Source organism: Nyctereutes procyonoides, unplaced genomic scaffold (genome assembly GCF_905146905.1).
Source record: "Nyctereutes procyonoides isolate TBG_1078 unplaced genomic scaffold, NYPRO_anot_genome, whole genome shotgun sequence".
In the NCBI taxonomy this organism is placed as follows: Eukaryota; Metazoa; Chordata; class Mammalia; order Carnivora; family Canidae; genus Nyctereutes; species Nyctereutes procyonoides.
In genome coordinates this window covers 47,338,329-47,360,026 of record NW_026575020.1, presented here as the reverse complement: position 1 = coordinate 47,360,026, position 21,698 = coordinate 47,338,329, and the positions used below count along the sequence as shown (strand labels likewise).

Below are 21,698 nucleotides of genomic sequence, written 5' to 3'. Positions count from 1 at the left end.
TTGAGCCCCACATTGGGTGTAGAGATTACCTAAATGATGTGAGTGGTATCTAAAGACACTACAGTATGTCCTTGAATTTGTTGTGGGCTGGGTCTGTGAGTCAGAATGGACAATAAAATAATAAGGAATGTGGGCACGTGGGTGACTCAGTAGTTGAGCGTCTGCCTTTGGCTCAGGTTGTGATCCTGGGTCCTGGGATCAAGTCCCACATTGGGCTCCCTGCAAGGAGCCGCCTTCTCCCTCTGCCTAGGTCTCTGTGCCTCTCTCTGTGTCTGTCTTGAATAAATAAATAAAATCTTAAAAAAGAGAGCATTGTGTTATATATTATCTCAGTTAACATTCAGCACAGCTTAAGGTGTGGCTACTCTTAGGCTCAGTTTGTAGATGAGGGCACTCCTCTTGAAAGATATTTAAATAAATTGCCCAAGGCCGCATAATTAACAACAGACAAAACTGAGGTCCCCAGGGTTTTAATTCTGTGTCCTTTGGTCTTTCCACATTCCACTTCAGCTGCCAAGGAACAGGTCCTGTGGCCAGAGAATACCTCAGTGGGAAGCATCAGAGGTAGAAGATTCTTTCCCCTAAACTGGCTCTCTGTGAATTAATGGAACAATGAATGGGCCATGGGTGATAAATGAAAGAATTATTCAGTAGTTGGGTTGAAAAAGTCTTCAGTATGTAAACAAGTCTTACATAAGTTATGAAAAATGAGATTGAAAAAAATGAGACAGGAGAGTAAAGAGACAAAAATATTTTCTTTATCAAGCCTTGAGGGAAAAACACTCTTCAAATACCTAATGTGGCATTTCTCTTTAAAAAAAAAAAAAAAAAAAAAAAAACACGTTAAGACCAGAGCCCCATTTTTACCCCAAACCCAAATGCAGATGTCTTCAAGAGCTGCTTAGAGAATGAAGCATCTCACAGAAAATCAGCTTTTCCAGAAAGCCCTCCAGAAGCATCCTTACAGCCCAAGCAGCCTCTACATGCAGGCCGAGGCCCTGTGGCCCACACATGGGTGACCAGGCATGGAATAAGTGCCCTTTGCCTGGAAGACTGTGTGTCCATCTCAGAAGCAGATTTAAAGCTGAGCTTCATAATGGAAACGCTGACACAACCTGCTATCAGCAGCCACGATATTAAAACAGGCAGAGAGCCAACAGCAATGGCTTGGCGCCAGGGAGGAGAGATTAACATCACAACTAAGAGATTTTAGGCTCTGGGCCAGGAGAGTTGCCCCCCCCCTTTTTCATTAAAAAATAATAAAAAGGAAGAAAAAAAGAACGGTAGGTACGAGAGAATTCTTGTTGAGCTACTCTCCTTCAGATTGTTCTCTTCAAATATCCAGATAAGCAGAGAAACAAACCACTGTCTACCTAACAACTTAAAATGGTCTCTGAGGTGGCCCTTCCTGCTGGTCACACTCTGTTGTCCTTGGTTGGCCCAGGTGCAGAGGGAAAAAAATGATCAGCAAGGCCCGTCTTTCCACTTGGAGTTGAAGGAAATATACCACTGGAGCAAAAATTCAGGTTGCTACCTTCTTTGCCCAGTGGGGAGGTCTGAGGACGAACTGTGCGGTGGTGGTAGCCTATGGCACCTGCTGCTTGGAATGTGGCACATCGTTACAGGGCCCAGTGAGACCCCTTGCAAAGACGGCCCTTTATTGAACAGCTGTTCCCATTAGGGTGCAGCCTTCTGAGATTTCGGGAGAGGTAGACAGCCCCAGGATGCAGCAGTGCCTAGGCACGCGTTTTGCAAGAGAACTTAACACTATCTCTGGACACTCGGCCCTAAGTGCCCAGAGCCTGAGCAGCCCGGATGGGCAGGAGGTCCTCCGTCACAAATAACCCTCAAGACTCAATGATGTGCCCAGTTTTCTCCTGTTCAGAAGTTGCCTCTGGCGTCTTAGCTGCTTTCTCCAAACCAGAAGACAATTTCTTGTGACCTTCTTTTCAACTTTTTATTTAAATTTTTTTTTCAAACCTGCAGGGCTGTTGTAAGAATGGAGTGATTCTGGATTCACCACTTGTTAACATTTTTCCACATCTGCTTTGTCTCTCTCTCTCTCTCCATAAATATTAACACTTTTTTTTTCCAGAACCCTATGAGAGTAAGTTGCAGATATCATGACCCCTTAACCCTTAAATACATAAGTGTGCGAGTCTTAAGAACAGGGACTTTCCCTGGGGCGCCTGGCTGACTCAATGGAGCACATGACTCTTGATCTCAGGGTTGTGAGTTCAAGCCCCACGTTTGGTATAGAGATAATTGAGAAATAAAATCTTTTTTTTTTAAAGATTTTATTTATTTATTTGATAGAGAGAGCACAAGCAGGAGGAGTGGCAGGGAGAGGGAGAAGAAGAAGCAGACTCCCCGCTGAACAGAGAGCCCCATATGGGGCTTGATCCCAGGACCCTAGGATCGTGACCTGAACCGAAGGCAGATGCTTAACTCACTGAGCCACCCAGGTGCCCTAGAAATAAAATCTTGAAAAAAAAAAAAAAAAAGACAAGGACTTTCCCTTACATAATCATAATGCAATGATTAAATTCTGGAAATTTAACATTGATGCAATGCTATTTTCTGAGTCATATTTACATTTTGCCAATTGTCTCTATAATGACTTTTATGGTGAACAACCCTCATAGTTCGTGTTTCGATAAAGGCACATAAATTGCATAGAGTTGCCACTTTCTTTGGTCTCCTATCATCTAGAGGACTTTTCTCAGCTTTCTTTGTCTTTCATGACACTGATTTTTTTTTTTTTGAAAAGAAGCATAGGCCATGTTTTGTTGGATGTCCCTCATCTTGGGTTTTCATAATTGTGTTCTCATGTTTGAGTTTAGACTGTGCATCTCTGGAAGGAATTCTACAGTAGCAAATATTGGGTCTTTGTGGACTCCCAAAATCTCTTTCCCCAACATGTATGGCTGCCCTGACTTTGCCCTCCTTTCATTTTCCAAGCTGGGTTCATCACAGAGCTGGTATTGTGGCTGCGATGTGAGGGGTCAGCATACGCCAAGGCACAGGCTGACGTGCTCTTCCAGCACCGGAGAAGGAATAATGGCCACCTGCTCTGGAAGGTCACCCTGAAGAGAGAGAGAGAGGGCAGAAAGAACCCGAAAACAGAAGCAACAGTGGACTCCTGCTAACCTGGCCTCTAACTTGGACAGACTGCTGATGAATCCCTAACAGGATCATTCAGAGCAGAAGTAGGTCTGACCAGATTAGGAAAAAGAGGCCAAATTAAATTGCTGAGCTTAGAAACTCCATTTGGATGGTTTTACCTCCTAACTGTTACATCCATCTTGTTTTTCTCCATTCCAACTACTGTCACTCTAGTTGAAGTCCTTATCTCTTTTCTAGGACAATCTCTCTTACTAGACCCACTTCCCATAGAGCTGCCTGAGGGGATCCATGCAGACCCCAAATCAGAACATTTTGCAGTGGCTTCCATTGCCAGGATGGAATTCCATCTGACCACTACTTTCCTCTGCAGTTTCTTTACTCTGTCCTCCCTGCCTTGACTTAAAGCCCCCAAGTCTCAGATGTTTATGGAAACTCCAGCATCATCACCTGGGAGCTTATTAGAATCTCAAGTCCTACCCCAGGCGCACTAAACCAGGACCTGCATTTTAGCAAGGTTCCCTAGATTTGTGTGCACATGAAAGAGCAGGAAGTGTTATTTAGAATGTGCTGGAAGGGTCTGTTCCTTGCGAGATCTTAAGTTGCCCCTCAGGCTCTTGCTGTCCTTGGTACTGAGGCATGACTCTTAAATATTCTTTGATCCAAGGGATTCAGACTCTAAAATTAAATGGTGTAGTTATTTTTTTCCGAATTTGCAAAAAAGAAGGAAATTTCACGGATGGGCTTTTTTTTTTTTTCTCAGTCTTTCCTTTTCCTCTCACCATTTTTCTCCTAAACTTTGACATCCGCTACGACTTGTTGGCTAACAAGATGTCCTCTGCTGGCAAACAACAAACTGGATGAACAGCTAACAAATGCTAATGTTAACAGCCAAAGCTGATGGTATTTAGTCGAATGGTTCGGCTCAGTAGCAGCAAAACATTAGGTTTGATTATGTATGAGACGTTAAAAGACAGAGGGATGCACAGGTGAATGAGAAACATCAGTTGTGTAGCCTAGTTCCCCCTACCTTGGAGCCACATGGGCTCCTGCCACTGGGGCACATTATGGGGCCTAGGCAATGACCATCTATTTTACTGGAGCCATTGAGATCCTGCTAGTCCAGATTTGCAGAGTTCAGTGAATTGAAAAACTTTTGCTGTCACCTGTCAAGTTGATTTCATCTCCCACAGCCAGAGAGCACTCCAAACTAAGACAGCTGGGACATTTACTCTGGGTTCTCCAGTTTAATAGATAAATAGCTTTTAAAACAAAAATCACAATGTGCCTGTTGCCACTTGTTAGATTTGACTTCAGTTGAAGAGACTTCAAAGGCCTGGAGCTGAAAGATCATTGTATACCCTTTCCTGGAGTGTGAATGATTTATGACCCTCTAATTTTACAAAAGTAGCAACAGCAGAGACAAACTACTGATTTACAGGTAGTATTCCCCTGGGAATTACATTAGGGACCTATGCATTGGGTTCTCTGGGAACCCAAAAATTGAATCATAACCAAATGTCACACACACACACAATGTCACCATACGTATTGTTGCTTTAGTAAAAGGAAGGCTTGGCAGAAGCCATGACTTTGAAAGATGAGTTGGTATGAGCCAGGTAGATAGATGAAGAAGAACCTTCATTGAGGAGCAAGAGCTGGGGCTTGGAAGGTTGAAATGGTGAGTTAGAGAACCTGATGTTCTCCGTGGGGAGTAAGGCATGCCTGGAGCAATGAAGAGGGAAAGAAGGACAGGGAGTGTGAGCTTGTAGGTAGATACAAGTGTACTAATTCCATACACTGGTATAGCATTTGGGAGCTTGAGAAGCACTATCACATCCATTCTCTCACCTGGTTCTGATGGCTCAGTGAGGGGGCAGGATGCGGAGAGGACTCACTTCCAGATGATGGAATGGAACGGGGAAGGGTTCATGGGATCAATTCCTAAGCCATGGAGCCAGGCTTAGAACCAGATGCTTTGACCCCTGAACTGTAAAGAAACCATTCTAGCATATCGGGAACCAAACAAGGTGAACATGTGGATGGATGGATAGATATGTAGGGGTGGAAAATGTTTCCCTTCTTCTAAGTTCTAAGTTCTTTAACTTCCCTAATAATTAATTGACAGAAGACAGATTGATAGAAGAAAAATTAATTTTGGGTGTATGGGAACCCTGTAAAAATATGGGACTCAAAGAAGTGACCGGTGCAGAAGTGACCAGCACAGTGACCAGCATACACCTTTTAGACAAACAGTAAATTTGTGAGGAATTGACAAGATAAAGGGATTTGGGCTTGGAGCAGTAAATTAGTGAAGAAGTAACAAGGTTGCTTTATATAGCTTCTCGACTCTAAATTCCCTATTTCTGGTGGTAAGGATGCCATCTACCCTCCCTGTATGAGGAAGGTACTTTTCACATGGGAGATTTATCTCCTTCTTCCAGGAGGACAAAGAAGGGTCACGGTGTCCTTCTTGAACCAGCTGTCTCTCAAGTAATTTTATTTTTTTCTCAAGTAATTTTAATTCAAAATAATCATTAGGTCAAAGTGGCATATTTTGGGGTGGCATATTCTGCTCTCCTTCAGGTAGATGGGATGACAGATGGATGGATGCATGCATGGATGGATGGATAGACAAACAGATGAATGGATTGTGGAAACTAGGATATCAAAAGGAAGTTTGGGGCACTTGGCTGGCTCAGTTGGTAGACCATGTAACTTGATCTCAGGGTCATGAGTTTGAGCCCCACTAGAGCTTATTTTTTAAAAAGAAAAGGAAAAGAAAGGAAGGAAGTTAGAAGTCCTGCATTCATCCAGGTGAATAGAGAATAGAAGGTCTGTCAAGGAGATGGATTGCTGAAATATAGAAGCAGTGGAATTAATAAAACTTAGTGCCTGAGCAGATGCAAGAATGAGAAAGAAATAAGAGCTTAGAATGACACCCAAGTTTCTACTCTGGATGATTGAAAGACCACAAGAGGAGTAGCAGGCTCACACCCTAGAACCAAGAAGGTAGGATTTGGGATGATGAATGATTTGGAATGATGAATGTAGGATTTGGCATGTTAAATTTGAGTAAAGCCAGAGATTGGTGTCCAATAATCAGTCTGTATCAAAAGGTCTGGAATTCAGGAAAAGCGTCTAGAATATAGAGGAGATATGTTAGGTCATTCACAATCAAAGATTAACATTTTGGGGCACCTGGCTGGCTCAGTCGGTAGAGCATGCGACCTTGATATCAGGGTTGTGGGTTTGAGCCCCATGTTGGGTGTAGAGAGTACTAAAAAATAAAATCTTCAGATTGTTTTAAAAAAAAAAAAACACAAAGACTAGTATTTTTTTACAGGTGTTCAGTGTAGTATTATAAACGTTGCAAAGAGGACCAAAAGGGTGAATGGAGTGGGGAACAGTTGACCATAGCAAGATGCGTGCATTTGTATTACAGGAATATAATGAAACGCAATTCAGACTTTGAAAATGAGTGCCGGCCTTGTTCCCCCTTCAGCGATAGTGACACCTGACACCCAGGGCACTTACCAAGGCCAGGTCAAAATGAACTGGGCCTTGCCTGCTTTCTGTCATGGATCCCTCTCTGCTACCCAAAGAGGGAAGCACAGATACTGCTCTTATTTTACAGATCAGAAAAATGAGGTCCAACTGTCCTCAGTATCATGTGCAAGGTCACCCAGCCAAGCAGCAGAGCCCGGTCGCAAGCCTGCGTCTGCTGACACTGGAGTCAGGCCTTGTCACTGCCACGCCGTATTTTCTCTCTCTGTAATTTTCTTAACTGTATTTCCCACGATAAAGAGGTATTACAGGAAGGAAAAAAGAGAAAAGAGAAGGTTGCTGATCCAGGAATGACATGACAGACGGTCCAAAGTTGGCCCCCCATGCTAGCCTGTCAGGGCAGGAAAGCCACAGCCGAAGGAAAGCCTTCCCTACCCACTGGGAGAAAGCACAGGTGACAGACCCCTTTGGGAGCTTCAGGCCTGATCACCCACCACCTTGGGAAGAGTTTAGGGAGCTAATCCGCTCCCATCCGCTGAGCCACCTCTGTCTTATCCGTGCCTGGAGTGATCCTTCTGGAGCCTTCCGGTTGGCTGCCTGGGGTGTGTCCACAGAACTCAGCCAGGCAGCCTCGCAGAATTCTCCAATTTGGCTTTGAGCGGTATTTAGAACCAATCCCACAGAAGGGAAAACCAAACAAAACATGACCTACCAGGCACATGTAACAATTTGTTCCTTTATTTTGTTTTTTCTGACAGTAGATGCAATCTATCATGATTCTGAAGTGGTTTTGGGCTGGTGCCCATTACGTTGTTTTGCCCAGAGAGGCACGCCAGGAATGAGCTAGAAGGAGACACAAGGCCCTGAAGTACCTCAGGACGCTTGTGTGGCGGATGAGAGGCAGGGACTCTTGGGCCTCTGGAGTGAATGAAGCTGCCGCCAGCCCTGTGGCAGTTCTCCCCATTGTCCGCCGACTCCCCTTTGTGGCTGCCCCACCACTTGGGCCTCAGCGAGCCATCTGTCTCCACCATTGGTTCCCTTCCCTCAAGGCCGAGCTGGTAGCTTCTCAGGGAAAAGCAGGTACTAGCCATTTTTCTCTGTCAGGAACTCTGCTGCTTTGTGCAGAGGATTCATTGCTGAAGCTCAAAAAAAAAAAGGTTTGGGGAAGGACGGGGAGGGGGTGTTCAGAGTCACCTTGCAGAGCCAGGCCCACAGGGAGCCCGACCGCCGGCTGCTGGTGGGAGAAATGTCTGCTCCTCAGCTTCAGAGAAAACCATGGGCTCCAGTTCCCAGAGACCACCCTGTGAATTGAAATGAGAAAGAACTGGGAGAAATTGCAACTATTTTGAGCTCCGCTTCTGAGACTTATTTTAGGAAGCATTATTGATCATCCTGCGGGGAAGCCGTCCCCCGCCTCGGGGCCGTGTCCCCACGTGCCCGTGTGCGGCCTGGGCCTGAACTGGCGGCGGCCTGGGTGTCCGAAGGGGGCCGCGGCCCAGGGGAAGAATTCGGCTTGAGGCTGCTCTGTGCCAAAATTAGCCCAAGTTTATGAAAAGAGCCTTGTTCCAGCTGCCCTGGGAACCATAACTTGGAAGCATTTTTTTGTGCCTCTGAAGCCTTTTTAGTAAATGAATTGTGTCGGAGCATGTGTGACCCTTTCTGCATTGCTTGAATATACTTCTCTGTCCTTTTCTCAATTAGTTGCCATGACCCGGAGCACCTTATTAGAACATTGTTTTTCCAATCACAATCTTTTTTCCCATCGGTCACCACGTCACTGTGACTACTGTCTCTTGAACCTTCTGCCCTACCTTTTCATCTCCCCCAAACGAACTGCAGGGTTCACCATGGCTCCCTGCCTCAAACCTTAGGTCACCGCGCGAAACGGTTCTCAACCCTCCGCTGGTGCGCCAGAGCTCTTTCTAGACACATCCCGGAATAGACTGAAGTGTCCTTTCCCTCAAAGGGATCACACTGGGCAATCATTTCTACTTTGTCGGGCTCTCTTACCCTTAGATCTCCACCCTGCCACGTGCCCAGGCACCCTTTCCTCTTGCGTCTCTCTGTCGCCCTCGCTCCCCACGTGCGTGGACCAGCAGCTTTTTATTTTGGACTTTATGGATGAGCAATGCCCTTGTATCTTCTGTATGGTTGTCACTGGGTTTCTCTCCCTGTTGAATTTGCTGCAACCTTTGAGGTAAGTGGGGGAATGGAAGGAAATCTCCTCCATGGGCCAATATTGAAGAAAAAATGACTCCTGGCACTTGTTAAAGATGGTAAGGCAAGCCTCATTCAGGGAGACTAATACAACGAATATTTGTTATAGGGAAGAGAGATGAGCTCAACTCTGAGCACAGAAAGGGCTAGCAGTGACTGACAGTCAAGGTGCAGCATGGGGATCGGTGGATGGAAGGAGGATTCTGGCTGAATGACAGGATTCTTTTTTTCTCTCTCTCTTTTTTTTAAGAGAGACAGAGAGAGCAGGGGGAGGGGCAAAGAGAGAGGGAGAGAAAGAATCTTGAGCAGACTCCCAATTGAGTGTGGAGCCCCACTTGAGCTCCATCCCTTGACCTGGGCTGAAAGCAAGAGCTGGTTCCTAATGCAACTGAACCACCCAGACACCCCTGACTTGAGAGGACTCTTGCTGACGGCAAGCCAAGGTGATAGCAAGAGTGAGAGATTTCTCCCTAAATGTGCCTCAACAGGATTCTTGCTTTAAAAAAAAAAAAAAAAAAGGCACTAAACCAGCCAAGGACAGAGCCCAAGGGTGAGGCCTAGTTGAAAAGAAGACCTGCAGGTGAAAGTTGGGTCTAGACAAGGATCTCCATCACCAGCCTGAAGTCCACACTTCAGGAGCTCAAGTTTGCTTTTCATCTTCTAACCTCTTTCTTCTGACTGCACACATTGAATAACACAACAAAGAAGGCCTGGTTGCCTTTATTCATGGAAGTTCAGAACAGTGTGGCCTCTTGGAAAGCTACTCTTTGTCTACTCCAGGGAGTTTCATCTTGAGTTTGAGAAAGGTGGTCTCCCCCGCCAAAAAAAGTGGAGAGTTGTATTGGTGTCCTAGGATGACCATAACCAATTACCACACACTGGGCGGCTTAAAAAAGCAGAAATGTATTCCCTTATAGTTATGGAGGCCAGAAGTCCAAAATCAAGGTGTTGGCCAGGGCTGTGCTCCTTGCAAAGGTTCTGGGAAAGAATCTCCTTGTGTGTCTGTGTCCTCTTCAAAAGAGGACATTCACTAGTCATGGGATTTAGGAGCCATCCTAAATCCAGGATGATTTTCATTTCATGGACTAGGAAGTTTATAAACAACAGAGATTTATTTCACAGTCTGGAGGCAGGATCCCAGGATCAGGGTGCCAACATTGTTGGGTTTTGAGTTGCAGGCTGCCAACTCCTTCCTGTGTCCTCACATGGTAAAAAAAAAAAAGAGAGGGATCCCTGGGTGGCGCAGCGGTTTGGCGCCTGCCTTTGGCCCAGGGCGCGATCCTGGAGACCCGGGATCGAATCCCACATCAGGCTCCCGGTGCATGGAGCCTGCTTCTCCCTCTGCCTGTGTCTCTGCCTCTCTCTCTCTGTGACTATCATAAATAAATAATAAAAAAAAAAAAATTAAAAAAAAAAAAAGAGTCTGTATTTAAAAAAAAAAAAAAAAAGAGAGAGAGAGAAAAGAAAAAAGGAAAGGAAAGGAAAGGAAAGGAAAGGAAAGAAGGAAGGAAGGAAGGAAGGAAGGAAGGAAGGAAGGAAGGAAGGAAGGAAGAAAGAAAGAAAGAAAGAAAGAAAGAAAGAAAGAAAGAAAGAAAGAAGAAAGAAAGTCTAGGGAGCTCTGTAGGGTCTTTTCTGTAGAGTGCTAATCCCATTCATGAGAGCTCCACCCTCATGACCTAATCACCTCCCCAGAGCCTACCACCTCCTAACACCCTTTGGACATTAGATTTCTTTCTTTCTTTCTTTCTTTCTTTCTTTCTTTCTTTCTTTCTTTCTTTCTTTCAGATTTTATTTATTCATTCATGAGAGACACACAGAGAGAAAGAGACAGAGAGAGGCAGAGACACAGGCAGAGGGAGAAACGGACTCCATGCAGGGAGCCCGATGTGGGACTCGATCCTAAGACTCCAGGATCACACCCCGGGCTGAAGGTGGTGCTAAACTGCCGGGCCACTAGGGATGCCCTGGACATTAGATTTCAAATTTTGGAGCATTATACATATCAGTCCATAGCAATCCTTAACTAATTAGATTTGCACAGACCCTATTTCTGAATAAGGTCACATGCTGAGGTTCCTGGTAGGTGTGAATTTGGGGGAGACATTATTCAATCTACTACAGGAGTAATGATACATCTGCTTATAGAGAAGAATCAATATATGCCCTACCACTCTACAACCCCACTTCTGGGTATGCACCCTAGGGAAATGAAAACTTGCGTTCACACAAAAGCCTGTCCACAAGTGCTTTTAGCGACTCTATTCATCATCGCCCTAGGCTAGAAATGGGGGAACTGGTGAACAGACTGTGGTGCGTCCACACAATGGAATACTACTTGGCGATAAAAAGGAGTGAGCTTTGATATATACAACAGGATGAATCTCAAAGGCATTACTGCATAACAGGAGCCAGTCTCAATGGGCTAAAATCTGTATGATTCTGTTTGTCTGACATTCTTTTTTTTTTTTTTTTAGGCTCCATGCTAAGCACCTCTGTATGACATTCTTATATTAAAGATTTTATTTATTTGGGAAAGAGAGCATGAGCAGGTGGGAGGAGCAGAGGGAGAGGAAGAAGCAGGCTCCCCCTCTGAGCAAGGAGCCCAACTCAGGCCTCGATCCCAGGACCCTGGGATCATGACAAGAGCTGAAGGCAGATACTTAACCAACTGAGCCATCTAGGCACCCCCCAGTATGACATTCTTAAAAAGAAAAAAACTTAGGGGCACCTGGGTGGCTCAGTTGGTTAAGCGTCTGACTCTTAATTTTGGTTCAGGTCTTGATCTCAGGGTCCTGAGATGGAGCCCTGTATCGGGCTTCGTGCTCAGTGAGGAGTCTGTTTGCTGGTCCCTCTCCTTCTGCCCTTCCCCGACTCATGTGTATGTGTGCACACACATGTGCTCTCTCTCTCAAATAAATAAATGAAATCTTTTTTTAAAAAAGAAGGGATGGAAAACAAGTCAGTGGTTGCCAGGGGTTGGGGCATGCAGAGGGTGTGACTATAAATTAGTTTTTTGGGCTGATGAAACTGTTCTTTACCTTAATTGTAGTGGTGGTTCCAGGAATTTGGAGAATTGTAAACTCCCCAAATAATTGTTTTTAAAAAAACTTGTTCTAGGGGGAAGGAGCCTTAAAAAGGGGGGGGGGGGACAATATACCTTGCTAAGGCACTGAGTTGTCCTTTATTTTTTTGTGAATGACAAAAATGGCACTAGATCTACAGTTGGTTTTTAAAAATTGTGTCTGTCCCATACTAGAAGGATAAGAGGATTAAGATCTGTATAACCTTTATGGGTGGTTGCTAATTTCTTCTTTGTACTTGATTCTTCTAATTAAAAACATCTACTTCCTGAGAAACTTCTTTTTTTTTTTTTCTTAAGAAAAGAAAAGAAAAACCCTGGAGGGTGTGGTGCGCCTTCTGTGCTAGTTCAACCACGAAGGGGCCAGATTGAGCAATTTGGGAGTCCTACCAGTAGTTTCTGTGTGCTCACACTGGGGATGACCATTATGAACTTTCCCAAAGCACCTATCTTGGAAGCCTGTTTGGCAGAGTTCTGTTTAGGAGTTTAATTAATTTGAACTAATATAGAGAAACATTATTCAGTGACTCGTGGAAGAAACAGGCAAGCCTTTGTGGCTGACACCTTGAATGCCCCACTTTCTGGAATTAGCTCCCTCAAGACGGCTCACCATGGGGCTTTCTTTTATACTCATGCTTCCTGGCCTCCCGAGGACCCCCACTGGCACGCTTATTACCGTCTGCCAAGGTGGGAATGATCTTCACCATGCTAGAAGCTCGACGTCCATCTTGAGCCCTGATCTTCGCCAAGTGCATGCACCTTCCCTTGGTCACTGTCCAGAGACCTGTAGATAATGTGCAAAATACTCACAGATGGTGCCAAGGGAAGCCAGGCCACTCCACCACCCATCTTCATCTCTGATCTAGGCTGTCTCCCACCATCCAGAGCTGTACTTGTCCCCATCCTACCCTCTCCTAACCCAGGTCCCCCACCCTGCTCCCCCTGTGCCATCTAAGACACTCCAGGTCGTGACGATATTCTCCCCAATTGACAAGCAGTGGTGCTACTTTCTCACCCCTCACTCCCTGAACCCTTTCTCTTCACAGAGGTGTCCTCATGTTGCCAGCTCACATCCCTGAGAGCTTTACCCCACCCTCATGCACTCCATAAGGATGGGTAACTAGAACACCTGGAAATTTAACGTAGGTCCAAAGCAGCTTTCTAAGGAGAAGACTCCCTCTGGGTCCCTTCCTCCCATTGTCTGTCTGGAGCCCTTTAACACTCAATCCCAGTACACTGGGAGGTAAGTAAGCTGGCAATCAATGCAGAGAGGGCAGGATAAGGAAAACAAAACAGCTCATCAAGAATGTTCCATCCAGATTCACAGAGGCGTTCTTTAGAGCACCCCTGCCCCATCCCTCACCCCTCTCCACCTCTCCAGCAGCTCTGTGCAGGCGTCATTACCACCCCATTGAAGACAGAATTTTTTCAGACACTTGTGGGTGGAAACCTTTGCCTTCAGCTTGCTTTGCTACTCCCACTGGCTTTGGGAAAGCAGTTTTCCATTCTGCACTGAAAGCCTAATGATATTGTCCACCAGGGAGCATTCTCTGGGGAAGCACTGAAGTTTACCCAGCAGCTAAGACAAACTGGCCTAACCCTGACAGATGAGTTTCCTTTACTCAGCCTTAATACCCCCTAAATCCAATGGCCAGTGGAGCATTTAATGAGGATTAAGTCAAAGCAGTTCACCTCCCATCATATTACAAGATGGGGCTCTTACTCGGCTCCAAAACCAAGGGATATTCTGGAGCGGGTCTGAGGCCGTCACTTACCCTGCACCCCGTCACTACCCCAGCACAGGCAGACAGTTCTCTGGGCTCCCCCAAGGCAGAAACCCCAGCAGCCATGAGTTATACCCCAGGCTCTGGTGTCTCAGGAGCATACAGTGCAGGCACATGGTGGGGCTCCTTTCCACACAACACTAAATGGCCAATCTTTTGATTCACTCCTGCTGCTGAAATAATAATCCTGAGTCCAGACTACTATGGGCCATTGCTGAGTTTCCTCCTTGCTGAATTTGGCCTGGAATACTCTTGTCTGAGCATACCTTTTAAAACTCAGTACTTGGTTGCCTGGGTGGCTCAGTGGTTGAGCATCTGCCTTCGGCTCAGGTCGCAATCCCAGGGTCCAGGGATTGAGTCCCCCGTTGGGCTCCCTGCATGGAGCCTGCTTCTCCTTCTGCCTGTGTCTCTGACTCTCTCTCTGTATCTCTCATGAATAAATAAACAAAATCTTAAAATAAATAAATAAACCCAATAGTTTAGTAACATATAGGTTATATTTTATATGGTGTGATTGATTCAGTCGTACATTCAATCTAGTCTTTTGTCCAAAATCATAAGCCCCCTTGTGCTCAAACTGGAGAGGAAGTTTGAAGTCATGTGTTGAACACATAGTAGGTGCTTCATAAATGTTTGCTGATTTTTTTTTTTATTGCTGTGTCTAGTTTCTTTTTCTTTCCAGACCACTGTCTTTAAGTAACTGCACCTAACAGAACAAATCAGTTCTCCAACTCTGTATTCCAGGTGGGGGAATGGGAGGTAGAGAAATGTTTATTAAAAGACCAAAGAAGGGGCAGCCCGGGTGGCTCAGTGGTTTAGCTCTGTTAAACCCAGGGCGTGATCCTGGAGACCCCAGATCGAGTCCCACATCAGGCTCCCTGCATGGTGCCTGCTTCTCCCTCTGTCTGTGTCTCTGCCTCCCTCTCTCTCTTTCTCTCTCTCTCTCTCATAAATAAATAATATCTTTAAAAAAAAAAGACCATCCTGTTTTTTCATTTCTGTCTTAATGGCAGTTGGAAGACAAGTTGCATGCTCTTGGGTTGGATCATAAAGCATACATATTTACGAAACAGTCACCATTGAATTGTGTAGATGTGAAAATGTTCTTGGTGAGAATACCAGTAAAGATGGGGTAATGAAGTGGTGGTTTGTCTTGTCAATAACTTGGACTATTTTTTCATCCCAGCCATTAGTGCATTTCAGTCTCTGCCCACCAGGTACGCTGCTGATAGATAATAATCAATAAACCGTGAATCAAACTCTAGCCCCATCATGCCTAATGTGTTAACCCAGGGGCCATCATCACCATCAAACCAATGGCCACTTTGCAAATCTGGAGCATTAAAATGAAAACATTGTTAACAGTTATTGTGCTTCCAAGGTTTCTTCTTGCTGAACCTGTTCTTTGTTGGTATGCCTTACTCAGTTGCTTCCCCTGAGACCTCCCAAATGCAGCAAAATGAAGTTAGAGGAGAACAGTGGCTTGGCTGAAATTCTTTGCACTTTAATCATATCTGAAGCATAAAGCAAGATGACTGGTAGACTTTTCTCAATCCCTACTAATCATCCGCCCCTACCTTGTATCCTTGGTAGCTTGGGAAGATAAATAAATGTAGCTACTAAGTTTGGATCTTTTTTAACCCTTCAACTTAAAAAAAAAATAGACTTTATTCTTTAAAGCAGCTTTAGGTTTACAGAAAAATTATGCTGAAAGTACAGATAGTTCTAATCTAAACTTGGATCTTAGGGATGCCTAGCTGGTTCAGTCAGTAGAGGACACGACTCTTGATCTCAGGGTCATGAGTTCAAGCCCCGCGTTGGGCATGGAGCCTATTTTTAAAATAAATAAGTTTAGGTTTTAAACCAGAAAAGTTACCATGATAGAGAAAAGGGATGCAGAATCCATGATTCCCAGAATTGTGACTTTCTGAAAAGCTGCTGCACCCAGTGTTGTCCCTCAGTGGACTATAACGAGAGATTTCATATTCTAGAAAGACATCCCCATTCAAGGAAGAAATCTAGTGCATTGTCAAAACACATTCCATATTTATCAATGTACCTTTCCCTTCTGAGTTATGACCACATGTTAAATATGGGGTACCTCAGGGCACCTGGCTAGCTCAGTTGGTGGAGCATGCAGCTCTTAATCATGGGGTTGTAAGTTCGAGCCCCATGTTGGGTATAGGGATTACTTAAAAATAAAATCTTAAAAAAAATATATGGGGTATCTCCCTTTCTCCATTCCACCCATCTCCATATATACTCTCCCAGGAGAATCATTTTTAAGAAAGGTGTTGTTAATGGCTACCACAGAATAGTTCACCAAATGGATTTATCATACTTTACATGGTTATTCTCTCATACTGGGATATTTAAACTGTTTTCTTCCTTTCTCTCTCTATTTTTTCTTGCCATTATAATAATGTCAGGATGAAAATCTTTGTGCATAAAGCTTTTCCTTTATTTAAGATTCTTAAGATAAATTCTCAAAGCTTAAGCTTACTAGGTCAAAGTATATTAAGCTTTTAAAGGTGCTTCATACTTAATGTTAATAATGCTTTACAAAAAAGAGAAGATTACTCTCTTTTTATTTGGAATCTATAAGATAATATTTACTCAGGAGATTTGGCTTCTCGTTGTAGTATTGCTCAATTCATATCAATAGGAGTTTGTTTATTGAGTGTTTATTGCCTAGTAGGGGTGGGGAGGAGGTTAGGAGAGTCAACCAGATTGGCACTGAAATCCACTGCAGATAATCCGTGGGTGGGCATGTCTCTAGTAATTAATCAAAGATGGGAACATTATTATTGGAGATATAGGGAAAGTACCACAATTAACTCCCAAACCCACCTCCCATCTCAGAAGGGAACAGCTTCTCCCAAGAAGTTCCCAAGACCATCAAGGTGCTCAGCCGCCCTGGTGGAGCTTTGGCTTGATGTATCAAAAGATGCACGTCATCATCAACTATCTCAGCAGATCTCTTATTCCAGCTCAAAGAGCCAGTGGTTTGACCAGAATCCTGGCAGCTACTGCCACTGCTGCTGGGGAAGCCCAGCTATTTTTTCTCTTGGGCCTAACTAACCCTCTGTCTACAATAGTATTGGCTTAATTCTGGATCATGCCCTTAAACTGAGCATGAAAATTAGATTGTTTCACCCTCGTTATGGCCTCTGATTACACTACATCATGACCACTGCCCCTTGCTGCAGCCCCTTCTGAGCACCACCCAAGTCAGCTGGCTGTAGAGTGAAGGGGAAGAGAAAGAAGGGGCCGAAGAGTAAGACACGGGTGACTGACATGACCCAGAGGTCACACAACATTGCAGACATTTTAACTGGAAGGAATTTTAGTGGTCATTTGGGTCTCTTGTTCACAACCTCATTGGGGCCACAGATCTCTTGGATAATCAGATGAAAGTGCTTGAACCCTTGCTCCGGAAAAATACACCTCCCCAAATTTTGGGTACAATTCTGTTTCACAAGTTCCTGGCACCCATCTACCTAATAGAAGGTAGATTTTCATATTCTCCATTTTCAGTGGAATATGTAGACCCCAAGGAGGAGCAGGGTCTTGCCCAAGGTGACACAGGAGATAATCCGATTCAAACTCAGCTCATCTGATTCCCAACGTAGGCCCTGTCAGCTAATACTGTGAAGTTTCCACTCTGCTGAGCCCTCTTTTTAGAGTGATGGAAAGTTAGGGTGCTTACAACCAAGGAAATAGAATCCTCGGTCATAAAAGGAAACTAAGATCAGTTAGTAATCTATATTCCTGCCTTAGATTCCTCTTTGGAAAGTAAAAGCTAATGCCATCCATTAGTTCAGTAGGTACTTACTGAGCCCCTAAAGAGCATCTCCCAAAATCTCTAACCATTGGGAGATTAATTATTTATTGAAAATTAAAACTCTTTATAATCTCAAGCCTTAAGATATTTTTCAATCTCAAGCGTCAGAGTGATTTTTTTGTGGCTTTGTTCAAGTGGTGGAAACCCCTGCCCTGAATGGGTGTCTGCAGAAGTGCTTGGTAGTTCATCTTCAATGAAAATTAAGTGTCATGATAATGAAGGAGGTCAGAGTCTGAACTGAAGCAGGGATGTAAATAGATTCTACTGCTACCATGTCCCATGTCGACTACTATTTCTGCTATTCAACAAAGCAGAAACATCCCCAGTTTGAGGAGAGTTCCACAACTCAGCTACTCAGGACATACATTTTATAAGTAGCAGGAAGAGAACCAGATTCCAGTTTCATCTTTCTGGAAAGAAGCAGGAAGCACTTTCGACTGATATTTATCTTCCTGGTTGGGTGCCAAGAGACAGCTTTTTATCACAAGAGGAGCCTGCTGGTGAAGGCTGGAGACTTGCCCTGAATCTGAACTTCCCTACTGACTCTCGTGTGACCTCAGGCAAAGCTCTTTACTTCTTCGAGCCTTGGTTTTCTCATCTGAAAAATAAGAATTTTCTCAGCTTGGTTTTCTCCCAGTGTCCTGATGATGTACTTATTTGTTGACTCAACAGAAATGCCTCCTCTTCCTGGCTTTTATAGTCTATTCTTTCTTTGTAGCAAATACTTTATTCAGCATCAGGACCTAATCAGGAGGCATAGAGCACACAATTATTTGAACAGGGGGAGTATGAGAAGTTATTCAACTTTGATAGGAGTAACTATAAAGATGTAAAGAGAACTCCAGGGGTGCCCGGGTGACTCAGTCGGTTAAGCATCTGCCTTCAACTCAGTTCATGATCTCAGGGTTGTGGGATTGAGCCCCATGTCAGGCTCCATGCTCAGCATGGAGTCTGCTTGAGATTCTCTCCTTGTACCCCTCCCTCTACACTCTCTGTCTCCCCCAAATAAAAATAAATAAAATCTAAAAAAAATAAAAATTAAAAAAGAAAGAGAATTCCAAAGGGTATCTAAGGCTGACGGAGAATACAGAATGAAGAACAAACTTGGGAGGGGCCCCTCTCCATGGCTGGGGCTGAGACTTCATTGGAGGGTTGTGGTCATAGCCCACTGGATGGTGGAGAAGTGGGCTGGGTCTCCGGGACCAGAGCTGGTCCACAGTTGCTAGGCAGTGGAAATCAGCCCTCTGGGCGCTGGTAAGAGATGAGAGCGTTGGACAGGTGTGTTGAGTCAGAGTGCCACAGCCAATGCAAGCCCTGGAGCACATGGTGCTACATGTGGAGGGCCAGGGCCCCAAGGTCACCAGGCAGCTAGGCGCTCTGGGCATGCAGCTGAGACAGAGCACCACCACACGTCTCCACTGACAGACTCCACAGCAGGAGAAGATCCCAAACCAGGAAGAGCAGCCCCCTACTTCCTGCTGGGTCCCTCCAGTAAATGGCTTAATGTCATACTTGCTGTAAAAAAGAAGTGCTTCCAGGATCCAGTCCATTATCTCTGAGCAGAGACTAACGGGTTACTTTGCAGCTGAGAGGCGATAATATGATAACCGGTATAATAGGTGATCAAAAATGTTTGAATTAAATTAGGAAAAGCCACACAATCTGTCAGTAACTCCCTTAACCCCTGTTTTTTTCCCCTTATTTCAGTCTCATAAATTTGACCACCAATAAACATCAAACCTCTCTAACTTCTTTTGTAATTTACTCTCTAGAAGCTCATTTCCCTCTGGGATGTTCCATTTTGTTTTGTTTTCTTAATGAGGCACATGTCTTTCTTCTCTTGGCACACACTTAAAAGAGACTCATGTAGAGGAGAGGCAGGGGGAGAGGAGGAGACAGTGGGGGAGAGAGGGACTCCTGCAAACAACCCAAGACCCAGTATTTGATTTTACAATTGATTTATCCACTCAAACTTGAACTTGTTTCCCCAAATTCTCTGTTTCATTTCAAAACCATCCACCTGTCCTTCCTAAACACTGTAGGAGTGTCCCCAAGCACTTGACTTCAAGTGGCAGTGGAATGAGCTAGAGCTGATCCAAGAACCCCTCCTTCTCTCCCTTTAAGGAAAACACAGTGGCCACCTCAGGTCAGGCTGGGCAGTCAGTCTCCTTGGACAAGTCTGAAGGGTCCAATCTCTGACCGTTTTCGAAGAAAACAGGCAACAGAGCAAACATCAGACTTGGAAGATAAATACCAGCACAAATATTATTCAGAAAGCTTTTGGAAAGGACCAGTTGTTTCAAGTCCGAGAATCAAACCAAAGAAAGTGTGGCATTGGAAAGGGCCCTGCACATGCGGTCCTGTGGGAAATCATGTTATTAACAGGCACCGAATTTGTGTCAAGACAATATTCTTAGGCATCAACCACCCTGTTCTTCCAAAATATTTCATTTTCTACTGAAGAATCAGATTTAATCAGTGTTCACGGTTGATTTCACCTGCAGGAATTAGCCAAACAGTGAGGTGGGGATACAGCTAAGACGCCTTCCAGGGATAAAGTGGTTTTGCAAACGTAATCTGTTTACCACCCTTCAGGAGGGCTGGGAAGATCGTCCTTGTAGATCAGAAAAATGGCCATGGGAAAAACTAGAGGAACTTTATCTTTCCATCAAATTTTATGTATAAGTAGCTGTTTTATTACATATTTCTTTGCAAGTGATGGGCTTTCTGGGGGCAGTGGAACCTACAGTAGATGGTCGGGGCCCCATCTCTAGCTTCTCACTTTCTCCCCAAGCCCTGCCTTCTTACTCCTGCATGTCCCAAGGAAATCGTGCTCTTCAATGATCAAGAGCAATACATGTGTTTATTCCTGCATAATGAATTTGTGGGCGATGTTTATTTTCTTCTTTTTGTTTATCTGTGTTTTCCGCCATGAGCATGTGTCGTGTGTGAAGTTAAATACACATAAACATTTTAATGAAAAAAAAAACCCACACTTCTCTTCCATAAATCTTGGGTTCCATTCCTGCTTGTTGTTGCCGCCTATCTAGCTGGACCCTTTGTATCCTCTTCACTCCCCCTGTCCAGATTAACTGCCAAAAAAATCAGCAGACTTCATTTTTGGAAGAGATTTATTTCTTCGCTCTCGGACTTCTAAAAACAGACCACTCTTTCTTCTACCCCCTCACCAAGTGGTGATTGATGCTACACCTGCCTCTGATGTGCCAAAACGTAAGCGATGAATAAAAGCCTTTCATGATTCTCGCACAACCTGAGGCAGGCAGAAAGCAGCAGCCAGGAGCACTGAGCCATGTGAAGATGCTCCGCGGGGTGTCATTCCGCTTCAGGCGCAGTCGTGCCAGCCGTGGGCACCTCACATCACTAACCTTTGATATGTTGCTCTGCTCTTTCAGATTTTTGACAATGAAGCCAAAGACCTAGAGAGAGAAGTTTGCTTTATTGATATCGCCTGCGATGAGATTCCAGAACGTTACTACAAAGAATCTGAGGTAAGCACCAAATGGGATGACCTGTGGAAGAGATTCAGTCATTCAACAAATATTTATTAAGTCAGTCCTGACCTGGGAGACTCGCATCCATCTCTGTGTTGATTCAATCTGGTCTCACATCTTGCTGGATTTTTTTAATGCGAGTGAATAAAGTTCCTATTCCTCAGGGGCTTGGCTGCCACTCCATTTCCATTTTGATTTCCTGTCTCCCTGCCGCTCTGCCATCCTTCTGGGCAGCACACTATTCACCAGGCCGAACCATCCACCATACTGGCCTCCGACAAACAGCAGCCACCTCTGACTTCCTGTTTTGCCAGGACCTGCATGACCTGCCTCCCCATTTACGTGCCCTGCGAGGGCAGGGGCTGGGTTTTCTTTGTATCTTTGGGGTGTAACACAAAGAAAATGCTCAATCCGTCCTCTGAGTGAATAGTGAAACTCCGACAGCTCATCTTGACACAGAACCTTTCTCTCAAAACAGGAAGCGCCTCCTGCGTTAGGGTTTCTCCTCTTTTTTTTTTTTTTTTTTTCATTCTTGACTGAGAATAAATTGAAGAGCATATGTTTTTCTACAGCTTCCCCCCTGCCAGGATCCATTGTTTACCGCAGTCCAACCTTGTTATTTTACTGTTGGT

General features: G+C 44.6%; 1 protein-coding gene across 1 annotated transcript in view; it reads left to right on the top strand.

Moving 5' to 3' along the window:
• The window catches only part of PITPNC1 (phosphatidylinositol transfer protein cytoplasmic 1), a 252,816-nt gene that overhangs the window by 189,760 nt on the left and 41,358 nt on the right, over positions 1-21,698 (top strand). Inside the window, exon 6 of the mRNA XM_055326076.1 lies at positions 20,968-21,063. Within this exon, the coding sequence (XP_055182051.1) occupies positions 20,968-21,063 (96 nt within the window). The remainder of the gene's footprint in view (positions 1-20,967; positions 21,064-21,698) is intronic.